General features: G+C 36.1%; 3 protein-coding genes across 3 annotated transcripts; 1 reads left to right on the forward strand and 2 right to left on the reverse strand.

Annotated features, from left to right (window-relative positions):
- Nucleotides 1-7,232: 7,232 nt before the first annotated feature.
- LOC117334306 (DNA-directed RNA polymerase II subunit GRINL1A-like) lies at nucleotides 7,233-11,539 on the reverse strand. The gene is made up of 6 exons (XM_033893834.1): nucleotides 11,460-11,539; nucleotides 10,916-11,060; nucleotides 9,870-10,437; nucleotides 9,350-9,563; nucleotides 7,929-8,017; nucleotides 7,233-7,627 (listed from the first exon to the last, which is right to left on the reverse strand). Exons 3-6 carry the CDS (start codon nucleotides 10,067-10,069, stop codon nucleotides 7,579-7,581), a joined length of 552 nt encoding a protein of 183 aa, XP_033749725.1. The 5' UTR covers nucleotides 10,070-10,437; nucleotides 10,916-11,060; nucleotides 11,460-11,539; the 3' UTR covers nucleotides 7,233-7,578.
- Nucleotides 10,092-11,022, reverse strand: LOC117334872 (DNA-directed RNA polymerase II subunit GRINL1A-like). The gene is made up of 2 exons (XM_033894717.1): nucleotides 10,916-11,022; nucleotides 10,092-10,437 (listed from the first exon to the last, which is right to left on the reverse strand). Exons 1-2 carry the CDS (start codon nucleotides 11,020-11,022, stop codon nucleotides 10,092-10,094), a joined length of 453 nt encoding a protein of 150 aa, XP_033750608.1.
- Nucleotides 11,540-11,556: 17 nt separating the features above from the next.
- Nucleotides 11,557-20,444, forward strand: LOC117334305 (max-like protein X). The gene is made up of 8 exons (XM_033893833.1): nucleotides 11,557-11,687; nucleotides 13,917-14,036; nucleotides 14,490-14,590; nucleotides 15,458-15,554; nucleotides 16,042-16,141; nucleotides 16,849-16,933; nucleotides 18,414-18,530; nucleotides 18,993-20,444. Exons 1-8 carry the CDS (start codon nucleotides 11,669-11,671, stop codon nucleotides 19,050-19,052), a joined length of 699 nt encoding a protein of 232 aa, XP_033749724.1. The 5' UTR covers nucleotides 11,557-11,668; the 3' UTR covers nucleotides 19,053-20,444.
- The last annotated feature ends 318 nt before the right edge of the window (nucleotides 20,445-20,762 follow it).

The following is a 20,762-nucleotide window of genomic DNA, read 5'->3' on the forward strand; positions in this document are numbered from 1 at the left end:
GGAATGGACTGCGCCGGTGGCCAGTTAGCTTAAAATCGTTAGATTGTATATCAAGAGGTCCAAGGTCCCGTATTCGAGCCCAGAACTTCCCACTGCATTTTTTCCTCTCCCATATTACGAGGGATGACTTCCGGTCAAAGGGGAGACCTTACATAGTCACAGTACAAAGAGGGGAGAGGTGACTTGCTAAACTTGCAGAGCGTTATTCATGTCTGCACATGCAGGCATTGACAATAGCCACTGACTCCTCTGAACATCACCCATTCCACGACCTCTGGTTAGTCCTCCTGATGTATTTACACTTCTCATAAGTTCTTGCTCTATAACAAGGTCGCATGATAGACCAGCCCAGAAACGATCACTCCTTCGAAAGACATGATATCCAGACAGAAACTGTTGGTAAACATCTGGATGTTCAGTTTCCATGTTCTGCATCTGTGTGAGGTAAGTATATCCAGACTTCGTGTAAAGATTGTGCCCTGCAGCGGCGAAGTATGGTAGCATATCCCGTATATATTTCAAATGCATTTCCCAATCACCTGTTCTCTCGGCCTTTATGAATGATCTGAGAATTTGTATCATTTCAGAATACTGAAACCAAAGCCTTGCTGTGCGCATTTGTTCATATCTCTTTGAATTCTCAGCAAGCAAGTCAACTGCTTCAGTTAAAACCGAGTTGTTACACAGTGTTTCAATAGGAATGTCTCCAGCTACGAGCTGATCATACAAGTTTGCTACTTGAGATAACATGTGAGATCCATGATTTGAAAACGCTGGCGCATCTTCATCTTGAAGATTCTCTTCTGTCTCCATGTTCTCCGCTACGTCGATTGGAAGCTTTACTCCAAACACTTCAGACACAAGAAGAGAATGAAGAGCAACGTCAACTAGCATGTGACCTCGAAATGCTCTTGCAACGGCTTTTCCTGTGATCATATGAGAAACTGCATTGGGGGAATACACTGTCTCTAAAAGTTGATGTAGACCCGATCCACACATAAGATGGTCAACAGCTCTAAGACAGCTCATTTCTAGCATATTGGGAGTGGGACGACTGGTTGGCCCGTTGTCAGTATAATGTGACCGGGTGGGGTGTGCTGCTGGTGTCTTCGGCAGTATGCTTCAGTGAGGTACATGTAGCACTATAAATCGGCAAAAGTTCCGGCCTATCACAAGGAGACTTAACACGAACATACTGCAGCCTCCCAAAACACACATACGCACTCACCACACGCATACATGTCGCACGCACGGGAGGCCGTCCTTAAATGACCTTAGCTGTTAATAGGACGTTAAACAAAATAAACCAGACCAATTCTAAGTGAAATCCTCCTAAGCGTAGGACGATTGATTTGAGGTTGCTCCCTGGCTCATCATTTGATATGATGGTAAATGCTTTCCAGTAGAGTGGTTGGTCAAATGTGATGATAGGGGTTTTGTTGTAGAGTCTGGCCTGCTCACTTATAAATCTCAGTGTTGAAACAACGCATGATAGATCACTTGGGTTTAGATCAATCATTGGTAGAAATGTAAATGATGATTAACCTGGATGTGATCCTGATGCAATCATTTGCATAAGACCTGACCATCCTGGCATAGGCGATTTTAAAGGCCATACAATCTGAGTCAATGCATCCTGTTTCAAGGTGGAATCCATCTTCTGCATCTGTTTGAGCGACGCGAATGTCATGTTTCCCATCTTATTGGTAGGTTGCCTGTAGTTATGGATCTCTATCTTTCCAAGTTCAATTAGGTCATGGGATGTCACAAGAGTTCTGGAAACAGGTCTAGCAGTGAACCTACCGGGAGTTACCCCGGCGATGATTCCCATACCATTAAATGTATTGTAGCCATCCAAAGTTCGGATATTGTGGTCGACGTTGCCGGCAACAAACTGGATACAGCTCTGGGGAGAAACACCATGGACAGACGTACCTTGTGACGCAGCAGCACAGGACGCATACCTCTGTACTTCTGCATAGGATGAACAAAATCCCAAGCTATGACATGTATCTATTAGAAATTTGGAACCAAAATGATGGTGGAGCTGCACACCTAGGCCAATCTGAAGAGGTGGAAGCAGAGATCGAGGTCTACTGGCCTGCATGATGGCTTGTCCAATTGATACCGTTTTTGAAGCACTATCCTTTTCACTGAAGACAGAAGTCAGCAACGTTAAAAGACTGCCAGGAACATATCTCTTGTTGGATTCAAGATCAGATATATCCGATGATGACGGGTAGAACTCCCTACTGAAATTTAAGGACTTTATGTCAGCTCTTATGAGTTTCGCTGCCGTGTCAAGTATAGCTGATTTTTGTTCCTCTGAGTTTTTTTTAGGTGTAATGTAAAATTCCTGAAGGATGGATTCGGCTGTTCGACGCAGAGTCACGACATTTGATATCCCGTTAATTTCAGTAATCAAAACAGTATCCCCAAAATGTTCCAGCAGTCTCTTTTTCATATACACTGTGCTATATGCTAATTCACCAAATGATTCGGTCATCTTTCTCACAAGGTCAGAAACTGTTCGTTGTTCATCCTCATTGCTGATTAAATAGTCAATAACCTCCTGGAAGTAATCTGTGGTAATACTCGGCCTGCCTTTTTTCTTTTGTTTTGTGCCGCTCTGTGGTTCAAATGAAAAAGCATGTGGAATGAATTTCCCAGTCCTGAAATTGACGTTACAGGACTGGTGATAAACCGCATCTGCTGCATGCAAATCGTTCACCGATTCTATACGACCACGGACGTCAGCTGCCCAATTATCATCCCTTTCAGCACAAATCTGAATCACCCTCGTCTGGAAATCGTCCATCCGCACTGGGAATACATCGTTTCCACGTTTTTTACTTTGTGATTTTGCAGTCTGTCCGCAAAAGAGGCAATGACATGAAAAGTTGAAGACATGATGTGATCGTAATACAGGTATTTGGTCTGTGGTTTTTAAGGTTTCAGCTTCATTTTCCTTTTTCACTTTGTTTATGACATTTTGATTGGTATATACTTTCCGGCAATGGATGTGGACGAAGTCACCCGATATGGATCGCAGGGTATCACCCCTTTCAATCCTAGCTTCGTTAATACGTTGGCTTCCTTTGTCTTGCATTTGTACCCCTTTCTCATTAATTTCGCCTTGACATAGCAGACAGTTCCGTACTTGATTATTCATTATTTCTGAAAAAAGAATTGTGCCCCTGTTTAAGACGCGTTATAGGCAAATACCGTAGAAATCATTGGAGAAAAAGAATAAAATCAAAACGAACAAGAAATATCTTTATAAAAGATAAACGGCATAGTTTTAATGCTGGTGGTTGTAATGTAAAACTGCTGGTGAAATAAATCAACGAACTAATGCGTTTCAGCACGGATAACAAAATTATATCAGTTTGATACATCCACTTATTCAGCTTGCATTCAATCTTAACTTTGTTTCGTTTTTAACTGCACATACTTGATCTTGACCAGTAACGCCACCTGTCATTTGAATCAGGAATATAATTGTATTAATGTGTCATTTGAAAATATACAACCACTTATTCAGCTTGCATTCAATCTTAACTTTCGTTTTGAACTGCATATCTGCATTTTGCATTTACCGCTACATTGACCAATCAAATACTTCATCTTGACCAGTAACGTCACCTGTCGCGTCATATCCGGGGCCAAAAGAATATTATACGGCTATGCCGAAAACAAAAAACAAACAAAAAACAAAGAAAAACAAATATAAGGCACTAGCAGTTTAATTTATTAACTTATAGTAAAACAAATTACAATTTCCCAAACATAAAAAACAAATAAGTGAAACACAAATAAAAAGTAACTATTCATCAAACTTAGCTAGTAGAATATTTGATCTGCAACTCTTTTCAACTGAAATTAAGAAAAACACATGTATAATAAAGTAAAATAATAAATGAAATGAATAAAACCTAAAAATTAACGCAATAATAAAACAAAAGATAGCAGTATTTTATTAAATAAGCACAAACAAACAAATATTCAATTCATGTATTAATGCATTTAAAAACTGAGGAGTAGAAGAATGAGAAGTTTCCAACAATGATTAAAAATGCGTTCACACTGTAGGAAATACTCGTGTGTGAAATCGATTTACGATATATTATAATCTCCGTTTTGTAGCACTACACGGCTTCCATACTTTGAATTTTTCATCGAGGCCGTCTTCCGTTATTTTAGCATAAAAAAATTAAAAAGAGTAGCCTTAGCACATATATATTCAAGACATGATACACAATATGAAAAAATCAACGTAATTTGTAAGACGTTAGTCTGAAATACAAGAAATATGCGCCCGGTGAAAGCAGACGTCGTCGTACGTAGAATGTAAACAAACCCGAACTCACTTCACTTTACGCTGTCCGACATTCAGAAATGGCATAACATTATCATTCTTGTATGAAAAGACCACAACTTAACATCCAACATTTCATTTTCAAACTGGAATTATAACTTACTTGCGAATATATTGGTATATAATGTTGTATTCTGCTTCGTAACATCGCGGAACCGGTGGGGCGAATCGTCTCAAATCTCACTACGGCGGCCCATACTCGAAAAACACCATATTGACAATATTTGACTCATTCAATGCCGTTATTTTTTATTTTCCCCAACTTAGATTTTTCTAGACTTTTGGCATGATTTAAAGGGTGTCGTATTCTATTTAAAACCAATAAAATTAATTCTTTTGCAATTAGTTTGAGGTCAAATCTTAAAATGACTGGACTATTGAGGTAGTCACAGTACATAGAGGGGACAGGTGACCTGAGGTAGTCACAGTACAAAGAGGGGTGAGGTGACCTGATGTAGTCACAGTACATAGAGGGGAGAGGTGACCTGATGTAGTCACAGTACATAGAGGGGAGAGGTGACCTGATGTAGTCACAGTACATAGAGGAGAGAGGTGACCTGATGTAGTCACAGTACAAAGAGGGGTGAGGTGACCTAATGATAGTCACAGTACAGAGGGAGAGGTGACCTGAGGTAGTCACAGTACATAGAGGGGAGAGGTGACCTGAGGTACAAAAATGTAGTAACAGTACAAAGAGGCTGAGGTGACCTAATGATAGTCACAGTACAGAGGGAAAGGTGACCTAATGATAGTCACAGTACAGAGGGAGAGGTGACCTGAGGTACAAAAATGTAGTAACAGTACAAAGAGGGTGAGGTGACCTGAGGTAGTCACAGTACAGAGGGAGGGTGACCTGAGGTAGTCACAGTACAAAGAGGGTGAGGTGACTTGAGGTAGTCACAGTACAAAGAGGGGAGAGGTGACCTGAGGTAGTCACAGTACAAAGAGAGGAGAGGAGACCTGAGGTAGTCACAGTGATTAAAGGGGTAGAAGTGACCTGGGGTAGTCACAATACAAAGAGACAAGAGGTGACCTGAGGTAGTCACAGTACAGAGGGAGAGGTGACTTGAGGTAGTCACAGTACAAAGAGAGGAGAGGAGACCTGAAGTAGTCACAGTACAAAGAGGGTGAGGTGACCTGATGTAGCTACAGTATATAAAGGGGAGAGGTGACCTGATGTAGTCACAGTACAGAGGGAGAGGTGACTTGAGGTAGTCACAGTACAAAGAGAGGAGAGGTGACCTGACGTAGTCACAGTACATAGAGGGGAGATGTGACCTGATGTAGTCACAGTACATAAGGAGATGTGACCTGATGTAGTCACAGTACAAAGAGGGGAGGAGACCTGATGTAGTCACAGTATATAGAGGGGAGAGGTGACTTGAGGTAGTCACAGTACAAAGAGGGGAGGTGGCCTGAAGTAGTCAAAGTACAAACAGGGGAAAGATGACCTGAGAACTATTCACAGTAGTTAAAAGGGTTAGTGGTGACCTGAAGTAGTCACAGTACTAAAGGGGGTAGAAGTAACATGGGGTAGTCACATTACAGAGGGAGGGGTGACCTGAGGTAGTCATAGTACAAAGAGGGGAGAGGTGACCTGATGTAGTCACAGTACAAAGAGGGGAGGAGACCTGAGGTAGTCACAGTACTAAAGGGGTAGAAGTAACATGGGGTAGTCACATTACAGAGGGAGGGGTGACCCGAGGTAGTCATAGTACAAAGAGGGGAGAGGTGACCTGATGTAGTCACAGTACAAAGAGGGGAGGAGACCTGAGGTAGTCACAGTACAAAGAGGGGAGGGGTGACCTGAGGTAGTCACAGTACAAAAAGGGAGAGGTGACCTGATGTAGTCACAGTATTTAAATGGGTAAGTATGTGGTGACCTGAAGTAGTCACAATGCTTAAATGGGTTAGTGGTGACCTGAAGTAGTCACATTGCAATAGTGCATAAAGGGGTAGAACTGACCTGAAGTAGTCACAGTGATTAAATGGGTTATAAATTAGTGGTGACCTGAAGTAGTCACATTCCAATAGTACATAAAGGGGTAGAACTGACCTGAAGTAGTCACAGTGATTAAAGGGGTGGAAGTGTCCTGACAAATTGTTAAGGGGGTAGAGGTGACCTGAAATTTATAATGCAATGAAGGATAAACACATTTTGCATACAAAACAATTTATTTCAATAGTTACATTGGAAGTAAACACAAATTATAATGTTACTGTAGTTATGTGTGGTGTCACACAGATTGTCCCCACAATGTTACTGTAGTTATGTGTGGTGTCACACAGATTGTCCACACAATGTTACTGTAGTTGTGTGTGGTGTCTCACAGATTGTTCACACAATGTTACTGTAGTTGTGTGATGTCTCACAGATTGTCCACACAATGTTACTATAGTTGTGTGTTTTGTCTCACAGATTGTCCACACAATGTTACTGTAGTTGTGTGTTGTGTCTCACACATTGTCCACACAATGTTACTGTAGTTATGTGTGGTGTCACACAGATTGTCCACACAATGTTACTGCTGTAGTTGTGTGTGGTGTCTCACAGATTGTCCACACAATGTTACTGTAGTTGTGTGTGGTGTCTCACAGATTGTCCACACAATATTACTGTAGTTGTGTGTGGTGTCTCACAGATTGTCCACACAATGTTAGTGTAGTTGTGTCTCACAGATTGTCCACACAATGTTAGTGTAGTTGTGTCTCACAGATTGTCCACACAATGTTAGTGTAGTTGTGTCTCACAGATTGTCCACACAATGTTACTGTAGTTGTGTGTGGTGTCTCACAGATTGTCCACACAATGTTAGTGTAGTTGTGTCTCACAGATTGTCCACACAATGTTAGTGTAGTTGTGTCTCACAGATTGTCCACACAATGTTACTGTAGTTGTGTGTGGTGTCTCACAGATTGTCCACACAATGTTACTGTAGTTGTGTGTGGTGTCTCACAGATTGTCCACACAATGTTACTGTAGTTGTGTGTGGTGTCTCACAGATTGTCCACACAATGTTACTGTAGTTGTGTGTGGTGTCTCACAGATTGTCCACACAATGTTACTGTAGTTGTGTGTGGTGTTTCACAGATTGTCCACACAATGTTACTGTAGTTGTGTGTGTTGTCTCATAGCTTGTCCACACAATGTTACAAATGTTTTATAGACAGCACTTATAGTCCTGATTTTCCCATCAAAGTCATTCTAGCTCATCATCACTATCCACATCTTCCTCCTGATTTCTGTAACTGATCATGTGTTAAGGAGTCATGTGACCAATAGTTTTTATCTGATGTGACCGATAATTTGTATCTGATGTTATCGATGATCTTTATATCATGTAATCAATAATTTATATCTTGTGAGATCAATTTTTGGCATCTTACATGACCAAACTTTTGACAGAAATCATACTATTGTATTAATATAACTGCTAAATTCAATGGAGATGCACCTTACTCACAGAAATATTTGTTTACTTTTATATAATTATTCACTTTAACAAATGCATAATTTTTTTATATATTAGAGTTGAGTTACAAAGGATACGACATGTCCACTCCCTCCGGATTGTAGGCATCCATTTTAACACCTAGTCTTTGGGACAGCTTCTCTGCAGCATGCCTGGCTAGTAACTCCTGAAACATTTAGATAAGGACTGACATATAATTAAGGTCTCACACAACTGATTTAGCCAATCAGCTTCTGTCTGCTGTTTTACCTACAGTATAAAGTCTTACTACTGCTAATTCTGCCAATCAGCTGCTGTTTAACTGATTGTAAAGTTTGTCAAAACTATTTCAGCCAATCAGCCAGTCAGCAAATGTTTTACTGACAGTGTAAGGTCTCACACATCTCATCCAGCCAATCAGCTGCTGGTTCACTGGAACCAAGTCCCTGAAGAAAATTTGTTTCTTATTAGGTTTGTAGCAGGAATTTCCAGGTGGGAGTTCCCCTGCACATTGAAAATATCATGGTTACTGTCTTTTTAATAGCTGTATGCTCTTCAATGCTATTAAACCTATAGAATAACATCATTTGGAAGACCTGTACCAAAAACTTCAAACTTTAATTTGATAACAATTTCACATCAGTTGAACTTCAAAGGAGTGATTTAGGGGATGAAGTCACTAGACTAAGTAATAAGATATACTAACACATTAGTTGTGTGAGACCTTTAAGAGAAATCAATACCTTATTTTGAGGTGTGGATTGTATTTCTTAACTGCAATGGCTTCCAATACTACTTGTACTAGCTAGACTTCAGGGTAATGTCTGTGTGGTAAATATCGCCCATAGGGACTTTTCCCATTGACAAAAAAAATTGTGATAGATAGACGGACAGAAGGACGGACATTGTCATTAACAAAACTTCTAGTATATTGTGTAAAATTAGCCCTAAATATTCGTTGAATTTGATAATACAGTCCTATCAAGTCAATTAAGATTTCAGAAAAATGGAGTAATGTACAGTAGCAATTATAATCATTAGTTCACAAGAATGTTGACGGAACCATATCACATAATTGTGATATGGTTCTGTCCACATTATAATACATATTTTATCATGTGTAATTTATACTTCATTACTTTTACAACCAATCAAATGGTTTTGAACTCGAGAACCCTTGAGAGTATGTCTTGACTTCCTAAATCTAAAGTGTTGATTCTTGGTTTTGAAAGATAAGTCCAATAATATTTGGAAATTTTATTTGACTTCTTAATTGTTTAAAGTCAATGGTCAACTGAAAGCTCCAAGTTCGTACTTAAAAACATAAACTGTTCTACAAAACTGAGACTGAAGTTTTTCGAACAACTGTCTCCTGTAACTATAATGACATCACAACCTTGAAGATATCACAGCTTCCTGTCCATGTCAAATCATATAACACAGAGCTAAGGAATAATATTGGTTTTATTTTTAAAAACTGAACTTACACAGAAGCAAAGAGAACTTTATCTGAACTAACCTCTTGCTTGACCTTCTGTTCTTTCTGTAGTATCAGTGACTCATCAATAGGTATAAGCTTGCTTTCCTTGTGTTTGTAGGAAGGGGGTGTGGCTGCAGACTCCTCCACAGCTTGGCTACGGGGGTTGATACGGACACAAGAAACATTACCCTGATCTCTGGACTTAAACTTATATTCTCTTGGCAGGTCAGAAATTTTTGTTTTCTTCAGATAGCTAGAAAACAAAAACAAAAATTGTCAAAAAAATGGGTTAAATGATTCAATCGCATGCATTGTAAATAGTTGGTCGGTCTCAAAAATGATCATATTAAAGTAACATTTAGATAAACAGATACACTTTGTATGTATGGAATACATTTATACTTCAGCCATTTTAATACCATGTATATATAGTTGAAACACTTACAAAATAACCGATTCTTTTTAATTGGAAGTATACATAATTTTTTCATATCTAAAATAAAACATTTGTTCTCATTAATTTATTGTTACCAAGGTTTAATTTTAAAATTGAATTTACTTATTCGGTTTAAGAGGAAAGTGAACTTCGACAGCATTCTGGAGTACTTTGCTGTAGGCGTTTGTAGTTTTCTCCTTTTCTATCCTGTCCATCATCGATACTTCTCCAGAAATCTTCATATTTTTAAGCGATTCCTCCAGATCAGGATCTTTAACATTGCCTTGATTTTCACTTTCAGTAATGTTAATGACAGTATTCATTTCAACTTCAGAACTGCTATGATCAGCTTGTGATAGCGTTATCTTGGAAGCTGTTGAGAGTGGGACTGCTTGATTTTCGTTTATTTTCTTGTAACCTTATTTCATCTTCACTACTAGAGATGTTTCTTGTCCCGATTGTGGTTATATTTTGTTGTGTTTCATTTTGTAATGAACTATCATGTATAGCTTGTTCTTGTTTATCCCCTAAAACAGCAGCTGGAGCACATTCTGACTTGAGTTGTGACGCATCTTTTGTTTGTGGAGAGATACCGTCCACTTGCTGATTTCTCGCCAACAACAGCTGCTGTAGCTTTTCATAAAATGCTCTAACTTTTGCTCCTTTATCTGGCAAAGATTCCACAAATATCCTGGAACATTCAAATTAAATTCCTCAATAAATCAATATTTCATAGGTGAACAAGCGTGATTCAAATCATTTTCATTACAGTATCTACATTGTACATTGTATATTGATAATATCATCTGTTAATTTTCACCTCATATAAACATTTACATTTTTTATCGCAATATCATAACTTATATAGATTTCAGTGATACAAATGATTATTTTGATAATCATAATGCCTTACATTTTTATCAAACTATTATATACACATGTATAGTTGATACACACTTATAGTAACCTAACATTTATTGTTTGCCAAAATTTTTAAGAATCTTAACAGGTACATAAAAACAGGTGTATACATGTATGTAAAACTTATAATTTATTAATTGAAGCTAGAATAAATTGAGCCAGAATCTATGAAAAGTCACAACTTTCCACTGCTTATACAGTGATTATATTGCATGGTGTCATATGACATTATTATGTTTTATGCTTACGTTTTTCTTAATATTTTCTCCTGGCGTGAAGCAAGGTCCATTAATTCTGCTGTAGACTTCGATGTGATATCCCCCAGATATCCCTGTTTCTGAATAGGGCTCATCATCTTGTCGTTCTCACAGTAGACAGTAGTGTTACAGCTGTCTGTAATAATGAATAGATTAAGCATGAATATAAACTAATCATTGCATTGAAGGAATGTTATTTCTTCTTATATCTTATGAATAGATATTGGAAATATGACACATTTGTCTAGTAATTAAACAAAAGTGTCAAGCAGTTCAAATACTGTTCATTCCGCTACAGTACAACTACATGTAGTAGGGTAACCCGAGTATTATCTGGCCCTGTCACCATGTCTGGTGTAGGGGCCCTACACCAGACATGGTGACAGGGCCAGAGAAAACTCGGGCTAGTAGACAGGTAGAGTCTAGTAGGGATAGTCACTGATAAGGTCTAGCTCATGTGTACATTATATTACTCGTTGAGAAAGTAACTGTGCAATTTTACAGCACATTAGCTATGCTTGATTTTCTTACTTACAGAGGAGAGTTAACTGACCAAACAAGGAAGCTACCGCCGACCAGGTCTATCTACCATGAATGGGCTGTTTTGACGAATCAACAAAAACATTGTTGTCAGTGTCGGTTAGATGCTTAACGGAACAAGAGGAACAGAGTGTCTTATTCAAACGTTTACTTGCATGTGATTTAGTGTAATAATCTTAGTCTGTTGATAAACAACCTCTGAAAATGGATCGAACATTTTCAGGTAAGTATGCAACAAATGTTCTTTTCTATAGGTTACCCGACACAGAACACACATTTACGAACATTTCGTGTCATCAAATTCAATTAACAATTAGGATGGATGCCAAATCAACTGCTGATTTTAATGATTATTACTGAACAGTAAAAGGCTGATTGATCATGCATGCTCGAGTTTTTACACTTATGACCAAATTAAGACTTTCCAAAGATAGGTCTACCTCGGAAAATAATAAGAAAAAATCTCATTTAATATAATATCGGCATTGATAACATTGGTTGTTACTTAAATCATTCAAAATAAAGTAATGTATACTGGTGACAATCCTATGGCATACAGTCAATTCAATCTACTCCTATACGTATATGAGGTCTTATTCCACCTGATTACATTGGTGGATATTGCATGACAGCCTGCCAAAAGTTTCCTGTCGTGTAAACCTCTAATATTATTGGAGTAACAGTCAATCATGACTTCCATTCATAGAGCCCTGGGTGTCATGATGATATGTATAAATGTTCATTGAATTGTATGTCAACACGGACACAAATATATATACTCTAGGCCTGTTATATATATCTAATATATCTGTGGTGTTGATCATAAATTATTTTCCTATTACAGTTTTATGGTTGATCTCTGTCCCTCAAAATATCCAATATGTTCTGGTGTTGAATTTATTCTTTCCCTTAGCTGTAGCAAGGGGCCTACATGTATCTAGTCATATATTTAAAAATAGCCAGAAATACATAAAGTCTTTATTTAAAGGTTTTTCTGGCTGTTTTTTATATAAGAATATAGACATGCCCCGGCTGTGCCTTGTGTCGATCATTCTGACCATACATTTTGTATGTGGCCCATCTCATCTTAATATATATCAGATCTTTTCTAATGAACCCTAACCCGAGTTTCCTCTGGCCCTGTCACATAGCCCGAGTTTCCTCTGGCCCTGTCACCATGTCTGGTATAGAAAATACGGGGCCAGAGGAAACTCAGGCTAAATGAACCCCTGTGTTCTAATTACCAAGACAACATTAGAAAAGCGTCCCTTGGGAGATGATGAAAGTTGCTAATATGTTAGATTTCTGTATTTTCTCCATAAGAAAATATGGATATACATTTATGAGTTAAGAATTTGGACTCCTATTTAGTTATTTCGACTTTTTTCCATGTCATAAAAAATACATGGAAAAAATCAAGATGCGACGAAAAATGTGAAAAATGCAGAAAATCATGCAAAGAAAACATGGAAATCAATGCAGATAAATATGCAGAATACAGATGACAGTATTTGGACTCTAATCTCTGCATTTTCTCATATTTTGAGACAAAAGTGTATATGTATAGAAAACATACAAGTTATGATATGGAGATTTGCTACAAAAGACAGGAAAACATAAAGGGAAAAAGCACTCTCGAACAGGCAGTGAGGCTGATTTTTATTAGATGATGAAATATTTGTATTACACAAAATCGTTTATGATGACACCTAGCGCTAATTTGTTTTCAATATAAATAATGAAACATAATTCTGCTATTATCAAATTAGCTTTCTTTAGCCAAAATGATGTCCATTCATAATGCTCAGTCATCTGATCTGAGCAAATTACTGTATCTATATACATGTATGATAACCTAACTGCACATAACTGCACTCGCATAACAAATTCAACTGATTTGTTAGCAACACTGTGTTCATGATCATCAAATACTAAATCCCATTGAATACTGAAAAAAACAGTGAGTTGACCTTATACATATAGTTATATACAAATTCTGGAGGAAATTTATATGCACAGTAGAGCTGATCTTTGTCATATATGCATCTGCATCTAATTTGATGTCACATACATATACCGTATTAATTCTAATAAACGCCCCTCCCTAAAAAATTAAGTCCATATATGTGACCATAATTTAGAACATTTAATAGTATACATAGTGTAAAGCAAAGCTAATGTCACTTAGTTTTACAATGTTTTGGACAGATATATAAACACTTGTTTCATGGTGTCAAACAAGTACATTTAATGGTCCTAACACATGTACAGCTGTTACCGACTCGATTATAAAGTTCTGTAACCCTGGAATTTAGAGCTGTTCGATCTGCTGCTCTATTATATTAGTTGATATACATTTATATTTCATATCTGAAAAACAATCAATTGTTACATATAATGACAACCATTTTGTTTAAATAAAATGTCACATATGTAATACTTATTTTTTCAGAGGATGTAAAGCTGGAGACCAGCCCCACTGTTGGTAAACAATTCACCTTCTCTAGAACAAGCAGTACTGGTTCTATACCGGCAGGATGTGCATCATCAGCTTCATCAGCTCATAACTCAGGTAATCACTTGATTTACTTTAAGGTCATGTCTTATTGTTCAACATAACCCAACCTTTTTAAAACTTGTAGTGAATAAACAGAAGTTGGTAGTGAGTTTTCTCAATTTCATTTGATGCCGTTGGCAACAGTTTATAAATTTATTGCTACATTTTGTTGAAAAATATTAGACTTGTAGATTTTATATTGGATTCAGCATATGAGGACATTTTCAATATATGAGTCTTCCTTACATGAAAATGTAGGTTGGACTATCATAATTATTTCTCGAATATTATGCCTCTGGACTAGTATATCAATTGCAATGTTTACAATACTGTTGAATTTATTTTACCAATAGTTAACTGACCACAATTAATATGTTGATTGAATATAACATTTAACAGTGTGTAGACAATATGAGAATGACCTACACGATGTCCAATGAAATGTTATTTTATTTTCTATATATATAGATGATGAAGACAGTGATGAAAACAAGCCCACATTGAGTTACAAAGACCGTCGGCGTGAGGCTCACACTCATGCTGAACAAAAGCGTAGGGACCAAATCAAGGTGTTTGTCTATAGTTGTACATTTTGTACTTTCAAGTTTTTATCTACAGTGTTGGTAGAATAAGGTAGAAAAAACAAATACTGTCTTATATAAAAGTCTAAGGGAGGCAACTCCTTCATGTAAATAGCATCATACTGTAGCTCTTAAGTTATTTTGATGATAGTTAAAACACTCTTTCTAGTATTGACACAGTTTTTTTAGTAGATAAATAAGTTACTGGATTAACTATTGTTTTTATAGGGTCATCACCTGTGTATAGTTCGGCATTAAATATGTCTCTAAGTTTTGACATAAATTGTTCAGTTTCATTTCAGTATTTTTCTTCAATAAAGAACTTGCATGAATAACAAAAGCATCTGTTCTTAGGAATAGGTGCATGGCTTAGAATACCTACCAGTTTCAATATAGAGTGGATAAAAAATTATGTACTTATTGTTAGTTTGGTTAAAAGATATCTATCAGATTTTCTTACTGGAAATTTAAGGTAGTTTTGTATAATGTTGTTGTGAACTATGACATCACTATAACATGTTAGTTTGCCAGATCAATTCTTGTTTTTGACTGTTTTGTTTAAGTTTTCAAGTATCAATACATGATTATTTATCTTGAGAAATGTACAAGTATTATTTTTTGATAGTATTGCCTATTAAAATGACCTGTCATAAAAGTTCATACCCCGGATATGACCCTGATTGGGTAACATTCACAGATATCTGTTGTACATATATTTTTATATTGAATATCTCTCAGAACTAATATAAATTTTATTAAAGTAATCAAGTAATTAAAGAAAAAAACTCATAATGAGTCGGTGATGAATGTGAACATTGGAGAGAGGCCGGATGATAGATTGTGTTACTTTTTCAGAAAGGATACGATGAGTTACAAAGCATTGTCCCGACGTGTCAGCAGGCTGACAGTATCGGATCACAAAAACTCAGTAAAGCTACGGTCCTTCAGCGATGTAAGTTCCAGGGAGAAAAGATGATTTATAATGTGTTGATGTTGAAATCATAGCATGAGTTGGTTATGTATAATTTATTGTGAACAAGATTAATGTCCATTTTACAGTAACTCTTTCAAATTATCTGTTGAATCAGAAAAAGTATAGTACATTGTACATATTTAACGTACATGTTAAATTGTTTCTAAAGATATAAAGGAAAACTGTTGAAGACTATATGAATATTTCTATATATTTTCATTTCCACTGAGAAATCTTTACTGGTCAAAAGAAATATTTTGTAATACCCAGGTATATCAGTCTAATTTTGGCAGAAGTCAAGATATTCATTAACAGATTTACTGGTAGTATTATATTCTTAAAATTGTGTGTTCTTATATTGGTACATTGATTACAAAATCAACAATCATTGACGGTGAAATATGATCCTCCGTAATCTCAGTCTGAACATTGTGAATTTTTTATGTATTTCTCCGATCTCTTTCAGCCATTGACTACATCCAGTTTCTGGCCCATCAGAAAACAAAACAGGAGGATGAGCTCGACTCCCTCAGGAAGGAGGTCATGGCGCTTAAAATCATGAAGGCGTGAGTTTTCATTGTCAGGAATTCAACCGCTGTACGACAGGAAATCTTCCTAGTATTTTATTAGACTAACACTTGTCTAAATAGAGTATTGTTTTATTGCTGTAGCCTCCCGTTTTATCAGATTAAACATTAGAAATTTGAATTCTCAACCCATCGTTCTATTGCTTGCATCTGTCTATTCCCATGGGGGCTGTGGTGGCTGAGTGGTATAAGGTGTCACGACACTTTATCATTAGCCCTCCACCTCTGTGTTGCGTGTTCGAAACCCACATTGGGCAGTTGCCTGGTACTGACCGTAGGTTTTTCTCCGGGTACCCCAGATTTTCTACACCTCCAAAACCTGGCACATCCTTAAATGAACCTGGCTGTTAATGGGACTTTAAACAAAATAAACCAAACTATTCCCATAGGAGAAATTGTTAAGTAATAATCCTGAACTCAATATTTTGGAAATTTCTCCCTCATATACAATGTCATGTATGTCTATGTTAGATTTTGATAACGAGGTCATTTTCACCCTGCGTTCCTTACCTGAGGATCTGAATATGAATATCTCAAAATATTTTCCTGGTCTCAACAAGCTCTGCTTTAATAGGTAAAATTAAGAATTAGATGTTCACTAGAATCAATGCAGCAATTTCAGAGTATCATTTAATTTAAATACCCTACGTTAAATACAATATATTTAAGTTCTCTTTGTGTTACAGAAACTACGAACACATTGTGAAAACCCACCAAAACACACCGGTGCATGGCCAGAACCTGGTGTCAGATGAGGTCAAGTTTCAGGTGGTCAGTATATTTCAACAGAATTTAGAACATATTTTAAGTATAAAAAATAAATCTCTGACAAAACACAATAAAAAAATTTACATTTAGGAATAGGAAATATTGACTTGTGTTCAGCATTTGGCTGATGCAATTATTAAATATGATTAGAAATATCATTGTTTATTTTCTGTAACCAGAAATGACCTTTGTCTAATTACAATGTACTGCCTATCGCCACCATATAATGATCTTGTTAGGGAATGTTTCATTTCAGATGTTAATGGTTCATTGAAAGTTACTAAAATATTTTCAACAGGTTATTTTAAGATATAAAAGAAATTTGTTATGATACAGATGACAATAAATACACAGTTCAGCAACTAAAACACACAAGTCTTACTGAAATACCGTATTTGACCTAATAAGGGCGCAGGGCGCGGGTAATTGACAGTGGGGGGCGCCCTTATTAAGATTAGTTATTCTGAAGTTTTATGAAACAGACTATACCTTATAGCAGAATACCCAAGGTTGTAGAAACGGTAAAATATTCAGTCATAAAAATATTCCAGATGAAGATATCTATTCATTATCATATATTAAGCTTAAACATCACTTGAATACTCCTGTAAACTTGTAAACCATGCCAGCTGATCTTTAGACCAGAGAACGTGTGTTCCACCATTTATGTTCAAATGGAACTCTTTTGTGTTCTATTTATAGAAACAGGTGATTTCCCAGATCATATTAGACATCGTTTTCTTTGACCTAATAATTGATTTACAATGTCTTTTACTAGCTTTCTGTTCTGAACAAAAGTTATTTATCAACAAGAATGAAGTCTTTACTTTATCATCAAATAAAGATGGTAAGTTATTATTTGTATGTGTGTTTAGTTTTGGGTGCTCTTTGCACTGACATGTCATCTGTAGCCTGTAGGAATACACAAAATGTGGCGAAAACATGTATTCCAGTTACTTAATTTGCTGAAGAAAATTGAACACATAAAGTAGCAAAATATTTCACATGAATTATTACTTTTGAACACCATTTTGACACTCAGTCAAAGATTTATTTCCTTGAAAAAAGGTAGGGGCGCCCTTATTAGGGCAGGCGCCCTTATTAGGTCAAATACGGTATATATCATGCTGTGTAATACTGCATGTCAGTTTTTACAGGAATTGATTTAGATGCGGGTAGTCTTTAGCTTGGAGATGACAGGATAGTCTCATGCTGCCACATAGCGTGAAACATGAGAAAAGGGAGACAATTTGTATAAAAATTGAGAAAAGGGAGACAATTTGTATAAAATTGTAAACAGGATGTAATTCTTTGTCTAAAATTTGTGACAATAAACTGGCTATTTCATGGTTGTTTGTAAATATGTCAAGAGTAATGCTGTTCAATTTAATATATAAATGGGCTTCTAAGAACTGTTCATATGTAGAGCATTTTGTATGACACAATTAAACAATAACAAACTTAATAAAATTGTACTTTACAGTTCCAAGGTATCATGGACACCCTTTTCCAGTCTTTTAATGCGACCATCTCTGTGGCCAACTTTGCTGAGCTGTCTGCCTGTGCCTTCAGCTGGCTGGAGGAGTATTGTAAACCTCAGGTAATTTTACAGGGACAGATCTCTATACAAATTATACACAACATCTCTGTGATGTCGGAATCTGGAGTCCCAAGACCCATACCTTTTATGGCAAGGACTCCAGTAATCTTATTATGATCTTCTACATAATCTTACTTGTAAAACTCTTTAATATTACAAAAGATTGGAGGAAATTTCAGAAATAATATTTTTTTTTGTAAATGAAAGATACAAATGAAGCAGTGGGAGTTTTTGTTTTTGCTACATTTTGTGTAAAACTTCCTTTCTGCCTCGTATATCTTCCTTTCTGCCTTGTATACCTTCCTTTTGCCTTGTATACCTTCCTTTCTGCCTTGTATATCTTCCTTTCTGCCTTGTATATCTTCCTATCTGCCTCTTTAGGACTTTATTATATTTGTGTGTACCTCCCTTTTTGAATCAGTTAGATTTTGCTAATTTCGTGTATAACTTCCTTCCTTTCAGTCTCTGCGAGAAGTTGTTCTGGGTATTCTGCGGCAGCTGAATAACCAAATTAATCAATAAGAAGGCGGTGTTTATACAGAGGACAGATTCCAACATTACACAAACAGGGAAGGAACATACATCTTTATAATGACTATCAAATAGCTGCGGAAAGAAGTAACATTTTGAACTGTATATAAAATATACCCCCATCTATCTGATGGCTTTTATGAAGAGGGACTTGACAATGTGGAGTGGGACCCAGATACAATATGAATTGTTATGTATTATAATGCTAGATATCAATTAGTATACGTATACATACTTGTATACTCTACTCCTTTCCTTTTGTGTATTGGAATAAAGTAATTGTATAAAGCCATGATTATATATGATATACTTAATAAACATATTGATTTGTTTACATCATCATACTTAGAAAATCAACCTTATAAATTAAAGTATTTAAATATAGATAGTAGTTTTGGATAGATCATGTAGGGTTTGTTTAAAACAGGAATGACAAGAATTCGGACATGGCAATGGAGATTGGATATTTTTAATCAGGGTGGAAGTTGTAAAATTTTTAATAAATCTTATTACTGTGTTTAATACCTGGTTAATTATGAATACATATTTATGAACGTATACAATTGTGAATACATGCTGTTTGATTATAAAGGCATATTTTAGATTAGTAAATATAATAAGGAATAATTTACCGACCATTACTGTTACCAAATTGTTTGATGTTACATATAGAAGCAGGTCATATATTCATAGTTTCACAGCTATATTTATCAATAAAGAATATCAACAATCAAAACTTTATATTAATGCAAGAAAATTTACTTTTAATACTTCTACACCACCAAATTGTCTAAAGTAAACGGATAAATAAAAGTGAACAACATCAGTCTCGTTTCCAAAATGTAGTCTTACTTAGATGATTTCAATTCAATTTCATTATAGATTATTTTCAAATGTGATTTCTGTCTGAGTCAAAAAAATCATTTTTTAATTGGATTTCCTTTCAAGTTTTTAGTTACAAAATCATTTCCATTTTGTTCTTACAGAAATTTTCAAACAGATCACGTTAATTAGTCTTTTTTTCTAGTTATTCATAAAGCTTTTGTTTTGTTTTGTAAATCATAATCCTTGTGTCATATGGTCTTTAAAATGTAGAAAACATATTTCTAAAAATAAATGTATGCAGGATTATTTTATTGCAGAGTAACTTTAAGGATCATCACCCTCGCTCCATTTTCCTTCTTTTAAAAGTGAATGCAAAATTTGTGTCCATATTTTAAATTTTAAATTACATCACTTTCCCCCCCAAAAAAAATTGTTGTGGGGTGCTGGTTTAATTTAGATCCATTCTGTTAAAATTCGGTTTTGATATTTTTTATTTGACCACATGTGGTACGTATTTCAACCTTTTTGTTTAATGATTAAAACATTGATATAATTGGATGTGCTCTTTCACTTGTTCTTTTTAGTTCTCTGTGGGGCTATTTATAGGCCTGAGAACTATAGCCAGCGGTCAAAAAATTTGCTGCTTTGCACCTTGTAAACAGATTTTAAGTCTAACTGTGCATTCATGGCTGTATGTTGTGATGCCAGATTATAGGTATTATGCAGTTGCTGTGTTGATAACAATCACAATATTCGATATCAACTTGAATTCTTTTAATTTAAGAAAAATTAAGTTTTAATGTCTATTTTTAGTAACAACGGTGAAATACGAGCTATACCTCCCACTAGGCGGCATCATTGGGCCGAGATTCAGTG

The sequence above is a fragment of the Pecten maximus genome, chromosome 9, assembly GCF_902652985.1.
Source record: "Pecten maximus chromosome 9, xPecMax1.1, whole genome shotgun sequence".
Classification (NCBI taxonomy): Eukaryota; Metazoa; Mollusca; class Bivalvia; order Pectinida; family Pectinidae; genus Pecten; species Pecten maximus.